The 9,420-nt window shown below is 31.4% G+C and overlaps 1 protein-coding gene across 1 annotated transcript in view; it reads right to left on the minus strand.

The window, feature by feature from the left end:
- Positions 1–8,096, minus strand: part of LOC149194796 (serine carboxypeptidase-like 26) — a 32,293-nt gene extending 24,197 nt beyond the window's left edge. Inside the window, exons 1-2 of the mRNA XM_089407903.1 lie at positions 7,625–8,096; positions 7,420–7,527 (exon numbers count right to left, since the gene is read on the minus strand). Of these exons, the coding sequence (XP_089264029.1) occupies positions 7,420–7,527; positions 7,625–8,030 (514 nt within the window). The 5' untranslated portion in view covers positions 8,031–8,096. The remainder of the gene's footprint in view (positions 1–7,419; positions 7,528–7,624) is intronic.
- Positions 8,097–9,420: the final 1,324 nt, after the last annotated feature.

A 9,420-nucleotide genomic window follows, 5' to 3' on the forward strand; every position in this document is an offset into this window, starting at 1 on the left:
AATAGGCACTCATTTTTGGTTTATATACTTAGTATTCTTTGAGGAATAAAATTGGGGAAGTTATGAGAGAGTCCTGTAACTATTTGTTACCCATCAAATGGACATATTTCATTAGTCATCGATTTTCAATATCTGGCTTTAAATTTTATTATCTTTTAATAAGTATTAAATATGGATAATAATATTGTCAAGCTAATCCTAGAAAGAAAATGATTTAGTTATGGATATGAGAGTCACATTCCTATGCACACATACAATATAGATACTCTTATTTTAAGTGTCTTGTATACATTTGCAGCAAAAAAATAAATTTTTAAGATAGAAAAAATTTAACTAAAATTTTATTTTGTGAAATTCCTGAAACATCTAACCATAAAATTTTATTTTCATTATCTTATGTTCCATTTAAGCACGTTCTGACTGGTCATATGCCTGAGTGAGGGATCAAACCACGCAAACAAGCCCATCGTGCACCCGTCTCCCTTCCACCCAACAAGTAAGTCATTTTGGGTTCTAGAACAATGGATATGTCCTCCAATGATGTATGTGTTTTTGTGCCCTGAACCCATTTTAAATACACAGTTTGTATTAAAGCCACCACTTTGATCTTTTAACAACACTACTAACACTATCAACCTGGGATGCTTCCTAAGTTTTCTTGCAATATGAATGTTTTCTAGCACTATGAACTATGAACACTGCCAACACTATCAACTTGGGATGCTTCCTAAGTTTTCTAATAGAATCTCCACGCAAGGCAGGGACTAGCTGCCATGCAACCTCCCTTGTTTTGTAACTCTTTATTAATCCCTAGATAACTATTAGCACCAATTCAAAAAAAAATTCTCTGGTGTTTAAAGATGATAAGCTATGAGTGTAGTAGTTGTTTTGGCATGCAAATCAATTCAATGTAATTTTATTTTAACTAAATATATTGGAATGTTAAAATATAATAGATATGTTTTAAAATTTTCATATATAAATATAATATTTTAATAATAATAATGTATTTAACACATAATAATTTATTTAATATTAATTAAATATTAATTAAATAAAATTGATATGTAAATTAAACAAAATTAGATAACCTTTATACAAAAGAAAAAAATAATCAAATATAATTTATTTTAATTATATATATTTCACTATGAAAATAATTAATATATATATATATATATATATATATATATATATATATATAATTCTTTACTATCTTATAATTATAATAAGAATTTATTTAATGATTAATGATAAAATATTTGGATATTTAAATTAAACAAAATTTATATCTTTTTTATATTAAAAAATTAATTGAATTAAAATTTATATAATATTTATATAAAATAAAAAGTAAATAAAAGTAGAATATTTCAATATTAGTATAAATTACATATAATATGAAAAGAATAATTAAAAGAAAAAGTTTTGTTTGTTTTTTTTAAACATTTTAATTACATATTACTTAATATTGGATAAAATTTGTTGCACTTCCTATATTCAAGGTGGAGTATATATATAATTCAATGCATGTTGCTCAATGTGAGTAGTCCATGTAATTCTTTACATTTTCAACATGGGACTCACAATTTCTCTAGGTGAAAATCTATTTTAAGGATGTAAAATTTGAAACAAAAAAATTGCACTTCAAGGAATCTAATCTCTTTTAGGCCATGATAATTAATGAACATGATAATTAGTAAGATATTCGATACCTCTCTCGGAATGTAATAACCACTTCAAGGGATTTTTTCCCTCTTAGCATGGAATAATCACTTCAAGTGATTTCATCCTCTAACACAAGACAAAAATTATCCAATAAATCTTAATTATTTTCTACTTCTTACTCATGTTACCATTGGTTGTATCATGGACTCTATTCTCCTATGGTCTATGATCATAGTAAGGCTAATCATAACCCCTAACCATTTCACCAACCAAACACCATTTCTTAGGATATCGAATCTAGATAACAAAACCTCTATTTCCAATAAATTATATTGGTATGTTACAAGTGATAAGAAACATTGAAGAATACCATATATGAAGCCAATATGTTGGAGATATTAACTCTTACTTTTCTTGTTTTTAACATGTGGTATTCCTCATCATAGAGCATGAGTTTTTGGTTGTATTATTTGGTAATCTATCACATCTAGGTGATTCTAAGAGATCTTCTCCAACTACGTGACTCGTAGATTAATGAGTAGTTCAAGTGTTATCTCATCAAATGGGTTGTATGTGTAAAATAGTTAATATATATTAATGCCAAACTTTATGCATAAATGTGTGATATTTTGAGGTATGAGTGATAGTTATTTGTGTGCAACTATTACAAATGGGTATAAGATCTACTTTTGGTGTAACTCCGTTAGGGAAGTGCCTAGAAAGATGTGATATTAATCTAGTGTAAATGTATATTAGATTAGTCTAGGTGTGTTTACATTTTTGTGTGATTGTTTTTTGTACATTTTTGTTGAAAATATTCGATGCTTTATTAGCAACTGCAAATCCGACCCACATTGTGTGTCTCTATTGATCAACATTGACCTGAATTTTGATTGTTGTTTGGTATGGTACACCCTACAAATAAGTCTATTTTTCCTAAGTGAAACAAAAGAATGAAGAGACTTCCATATCTTAAATGGTGGTGAAGGATTAGTTGTGACACACTTTTCAATGGTTATCACCTTGAGAATATCTTAGAGTTTAATTTTGAATTTACAGAGATAATCAATAAATTATTATTATTGGCTATGGATTCTGCCCACTTGAGAATTGTTTTTAGGCCCTGATTTTCATAGGAATTGCATAATATTAAAGGTATAAATGAGCCTTTTTAGCCGCCAAGGAAATCAAATCGGAACTATAAGCTTCTTACAACAATAGAGGGGATTTTACTTATTTTTTATCTTTAGGGGTACACTATGATGAGAGCATGACTGATACGAGTAATTACTCAAGGGAAAATGACTCAATCACATTAGCAAAGTTACAGAATATGAACTTCAAATTGGATATGGTTAAGGGGGAGTCCTTTATCCTAGTTTCTACCTTGACGACAAATGAAATGTGATGGGATATCATAATAAAACTATTCCCCATATTATGTGATTATTTTTTAAAGTCACTATAACTGCAACTGTGATTTTACGTTCGCCCATCAATCTTTTTCTGGCTAAAACCTCAGGCCTCTATTCTCATCCTGTGCTTCAACATGGATCCATCGATAATATACCATATAGTAAGAGGAGTGGAAGATAATTTTTGAATTAGTGTCAATATAAATTAGAATTATCTTTGTTTAGATTCAAAATCAGATAAAATTGGTCATGTTGTAAGAGTGACTCAGATACATTTAGTATCTATACTAAATTCCTATATAAATAGTCAATATAGTGGATGACAGCCATGTGCCTTGGTATATATAAGTATGTCCATAGAGAAACTAGTAGTTTTGTCATTAGGAATAGGGAATTCATTTAGTGGTTAGAAGTAATTGTATCTTCAAGGGATCCATTGGAAGTAAGGCTTACTATGGATGGATGTCCTATTAGTTTAAGATTTTGCAGTTAGGGAAGGATCCCCATCAGTTGTTAATGACATGAGAGTGGCCTACTAGTGAGGTTATGCAACTTCATGTAGCCTAGTAATAGAATTTAATAGATTCATGGTTCAGATGTTTAGGAGTGAAATTCAAGATTTCAACTAGGGAACTACACCTTATCAAGGGTTAGGGGACATATAGATGGATTTTAGTCTACAAGTTCTGAAAATGATTAGATATTCCTATGAATACTTTACGAAATAGAGATCAGAAATAAAGGCAAGTACTTATTAAGGAAGGGTTTTCGACATATTAACTCCTTTTCTTGTGGGAAGAAACTAACTACTATTTATGTTGTGCTTCATTTGTGATATTCCTTATCAAAGAGCGTGAATTATTTTCTTATAGTATTTGGGAAGTTGTTAGATATTTCTAGTTATACGAGTTCTACAAGTAGTTAACTCCTATATTAGTCAGCAGTTGAAATACTTAATTAAAAAAGTCATTTAACCAAAATATTTAGTTTATCCTAAAACCCAATTCAATATATAAATATATAATATTATGAAGTATAAAAGACATTATATCTAAAGCTAATAAGACACTCCTTTCATCCCAGATTTAGGTGTTCACATTGGCTCAACCAATTTGCCAACCTCTGAGTGAAGCCACCCTACACCTAGCATTTTCTCTCCATGCCTTGCTGAAACATGTTCCTACCATCCTTTAACTCCCATATTTCACTGTGCTCTCGCATGCTTTGACCAACACATTCCTAGCCACTACTCTGTATGCATCAATGTTGCACACCATGGCGGTGATTTGGAGTATCCCTCCTTCTTCACTGGTCATGTTTCTCCATGCCCAGTCTTGCATCTCCACCTAATCTACTACCTTGGCCCCCTAAACTTGTGTGCCTCCTACAAAACTTCATTGTCTTCCAATTTTCTCCCATGATTTGAGAACGCAGTTAGGCTCGACGTGGTGGTCATGGTTAGGGGTGAGGCCACGAGTCTAGAGGTTGAGGAGGTTCATTGAGGGGAGAACGCCCTCTACATTATTTTTATTATCCTCTCTCGCTATATCCTCACATAGGAATGAGATAGATTCAGTGATTCCAAAAGGATTGGCAGAGTCAATTCTCACTCCATCCCTATCCACTCTTTCCTTTGTCATCTCTTTCAATATTCGCATAACATTCCCTTCAGAATGTCCCACCTCATCATTTCTTGGTCCTTCTGCTTTAGTTTTGATCCCTCTAAGCTCCTCTTTTTCAGCCACCATTTATGCTATTGGGCATAATTTTGTAGCTCGTGGATCATACGACACCTCGTTTTATCTCATTGATGTGCATATAATTACTGACAAGCCTCTCTCGCTTGCCCCATTCCAGTCAGTTGCTTCATCATGGAAGAACCACCTAAAGATGTGTCTTTCCGCCTTACAAATGTAGAGGACGTTGGACCATCCAATGGTGAACATGTACACAAGGAACATATCCACGTTCCCTCTGACTTATGTGCTGCCAACTCATCTTGACTATGTATATTTTGCCATTGATTTTGTTGTTGATATGTTTTATCGACAGTTTTGCACACAATCCAATGTTAGAGTAGTAGTGGTGGTAAGTTCTCTATAAAAGACTCTTCCCAACTTTATTTTTGTGTTTTTTTCATCTTTTAACTATAACAATGACACCATACATCCACTTTATGGGAAAATGATCTAATTTCCCCTTCATTGGAAAAACCTTCTACACCCCTTTGTAACCCATGTGAATTGTAACTCTCGCTTCTTTTCTGATACTCTATATAATCTATTTTTGTTAATATAGTATAAATCATTCGAAAAAACAAAGGCGCTCCTTTCGGCTCAACTTAATCGTGGGAAAACATCAAATTGTCCATACAAACCACCCAAACTAATCTTATTTTCTTTTTTAATTTCATATTTTTTGATTTTTTTTTACAATACTTCCATATTATCCATGAAGATTAATTTAGAGAGACCACCGCAGGCATAAAAGTGTCTGTGCAAACAATCTAAACTAAATCTGCGTTGTTTTCCTTTTCTGGTAACATTTAAATATTATTTTTATAACAACTCTTTTTTAGTTCATAGAATGCCATTAGAACTATTTAAGCAATTGTGCTGTAGTCTTTAAAGATTGATAGGATATATGATAGGACTGTGATGCTGCATACCGCATGAGAAGGAGTTAAAGATAATTGTACGCTTTTTAATAAAATTAACATAAAAACATGTATATAAAATTGAAAAATGAATTTATTCCAATTTTAATTGCAAATTTAATTTAAATGAAATGGAAATATAGGTACGAAGTAAAATATTCAAGCTTCAATATATTATTAGGAAGAAATGTTCATTATCATTATTACGTATAGTTAAAAAAAAAAATGTTTAATGTTGAATATATAAAATTATATTAAAAAAGCAGTTAAAAATAATAATAACTTCTTATTATTATGTAAGGTTTACTTTATTTTTTTTAACGTATAAGAGAGATACCTTAATTCTTTTAAGGTATTTAATATAGTATTAATGTATTTTATTTTAAAAATAGAATATTTATATAGCTACATAGCTATAAAATAACATATAATTGTAAGTAAAAAAAAAATATTATACTAAATATTTCATATTTAGTATGCAGTTGATGTCAAATATTTAAAAAAAATATTAATAAGAAAAAATATTTAAATATAAATAGATTATTGAACAACAATATCAATTACGAGCCTCAAGAGTTAGCTCAATCTGTCAAATCAAGTGCCTCGCCAATGGGAGGTCATAGGGTCGAATCCCGAAAGCTCTTGGGGTTAGGTCAGTAAATAGGCCGAGGGGTGTTGATGCCTTCGGGTGCGTCCAGTCAGCGTTGAACAACCTTGGATGTAGCGGCTACCCATTGACCCAGGTATCCGTGAACCAGAAGTAAAAAAAAAAACAATATCAATTACGAATATGAAAAAAAATAAAGACACAAAATAAGTGAATACGAAATATAAAAATTATATTTAGAAAAAAATTAATAAGAAAATTTATTTAAATATAAATATAGTATTTAAACAACAATACCACTTATAAATATTAAAAAAATAAAAACACAAGAATAACTGAATATGAAATATAAAAATTATATTTCCAAGCATATTCTTTATTGTCAAGAATATCTTTATTGTCAAGAATATCTTTAATATTTTTCAGTGAAATTGACAAATTGCTGTGTCTTTACTCATATATATATATACAAAAGTTATGTCAAATTTTTCCATGGAAACTAAGAAAATGATATATAATCCTGCGAAGCTTATTTATATATATATATATATGTATATATAAACGGTCCAAATACAGATCACTTTTCAAATGTAAAATTCACCAAAAAAATTATTTATACCTCTTTTTAAATGTATAATTCAAAAAAATAATAATATTTATATTTTAAATAATTTGATACCTCTAAATGTAAAATTCAAAAAAATTATTTATATTTTAGTTTAATTCCTCGAAATACATAATAATAAAGATATATAGATGTTTCTCAGATTTTATGTTTCTGCGATCTTCAGGTTTGTCTACATCTTCTTACGGATTCATAGATGTTATTTTATTTTAAATAATTTAATTCTTCTCTATATAATAACCTAAAACTAAAATAAATTAAGAAAAAAATTAATATAGATCAATCGAAAATTAAAATAAATCTACGTGCAGACAAGTGAATTGAAAACATGAATTCTAATAAATATTTATGCTGACGTTGTTTACTTATTCTTCCCCGCTAATGGTCATAAACAAAAATATTTGTTAACCTATTGTCTCTAATAAACGACAAAGGGTGGAATACTAGCCTCGGTTCCATGAGTAGCGATTGAAACGAAGCGTTTCTCCATCTGGGTTTACCCTAAAAGGTCCCAGTTCCGCCATTGCTCCATATCCGAGTGAGGAACATCCAGGCCCTGCTAAAATAGCGCTTTGTGACGACCAGGATAATTGGGCAATAGATATACAATTAGCAGCAACATAAAAAGAACACAAATATCAAAATGAACGTACCGCCATTAAGCCAGAGAACCAGCGGTCTCTTGCTGGGATGTGGAAACGCCTCCACGAAATAGTAGAAAAGCGCTCTGCCTGCACTGGCGTTAACTGTTACATATCCCGAGTATTGTCTAAATTTCATGCCCTTTGGCTGTCCTGGCAGACCACGCGGGAGATAATCGGCTGGTTTCCTGCGACCCTCATTCTTTGACTCACTCAAATATTCGGAGTCGTTCCTAAGACTGATGAGGGAACTACCAGAACCCCATTCTGCAGTTTGTAGGCCATGGCTATTATGTCTTCTATCTCTGCGCCACGAGCGCAGTGCGTCACGTTGGGTAGTGTGCTGATGTGAGGGAGCAATTGCTGCTGTCATCATCGCAGAAAAAATCAATAACTCAACTGCCTTTATTATCTCCATCTCTGGCAGAAACAACGAGGAAACGCACAGGAAACCTACAAATTCAATGTTTACTGTATTGGGATGCATTATTTATAGTTAGTTACGTATGTTTACCACGTGGCAACGCAGGCAAATAGTTCGGAAACAGAGTGGCGTGCATGATGCAACCGGGGATGTTCTGTGGAATCGGACAAGGGTTAGGGTTGAGTTGGAACAGTCCTCTCACAACAAACCACATCGCTGTTTCCATCTGGTCAGCGAAAATAGTAGCTCCGCCTTCGGATATTCAATATTGTTTTAACAATATCGCAAAAATAGTACGCCAATCTTGCAAAAATATTGTTTTAACAGCTGGAAAGTCGTTGAGAAAAAATTGTCAGGGCTGACCCGGTTTACCCAAAAGCCTCAGAAGTTTACACCAAGTAGGAGTATCTTTCATAGGATATTGTTTTAACAGCTGGAAAGTCGTTGAGAAAAATTTGTCAGGGCTGACCCGGTTTACCCAAAAGCCTCAGAAGTTTACACCAAGTAGGAGTGTTTGAAATAAAATCTTCATGGATTTTCATCAGAGAGAAGTGCTTCAAGATAGACATTTTAGGTTTCACAAACTTTGTTTACATTCAGCTTTAAAATATTAATATTTAAATGCTTAAAAATGTGAAAAGTGGTAAAGGAAACCCTTGGATTTTTGTGTTAGGGGTAGCATTTTTGTATGCAAGGAAGAAACGAAGGTTGTATTAAAAAAAACCGATTTTCAGGAAGAAATATATATATATATATATATATATATATATATATTATTTATTTAAATATGTATATTAATTTTAAAAATTGAATAATAATATTTAAATGTATGACAAGAAAATTTAACTGAAAAAATTGATAGTATTTAATTAATATAATTTTTAAGGAATTTAGACTTCTGTGATCCATAACAATGATTAGATAATCTTGCGCAAAATCACATAACCAATTTTTTGTCGATGCGTTTCGAACCAACCAGTGTGGTTCATCGTCAGGACAAGTTGAAGAACCAATCCGGCTTATGCTTGATTAAATAGAGTGTGCAGAGACTCCAACAGCTATAATGCTAACAGCTATAAGAACCAATCCGGCTTATGCTTTAGCCGTTAGCATTACAGCTGTTGGAGTCTCTGCACACTCTATTTAATCAAGCATAAGCCGGATTGGTTCTTCAACTTGTCCTGACGATGAACCACACTGGTTGGTTCGAAACGCGTCGACAAAAGATTGGTTATGTGATTTTGCCGAAGATTATCTAATTATTAATATAATTTTATTTTATTTTATTTAAAAAATAAAGAAAATAAAAAAATAGCCATTCCTAATTTAAACATTATCTAGAATAGATGGTGACATAGTGTTAAGGTATTTTATGTTGAAAAGG

This window comes from Pinus tabuliformis, chromosome 2_2 (genome assembly GCF_031772625.1).
Source record: "Pinus tabuliformis cultivar Carrire ecotype Pingquan chromosome 2_2, CPIR1, whole genome shotgun sequence".
Classification (NCBI taxonomy): Eukaryota; Viridiplantae; Streptophyta; class Pinopsida; order Pinales; family Pinaceae; genus Pinus; species Pinus tabuliformis.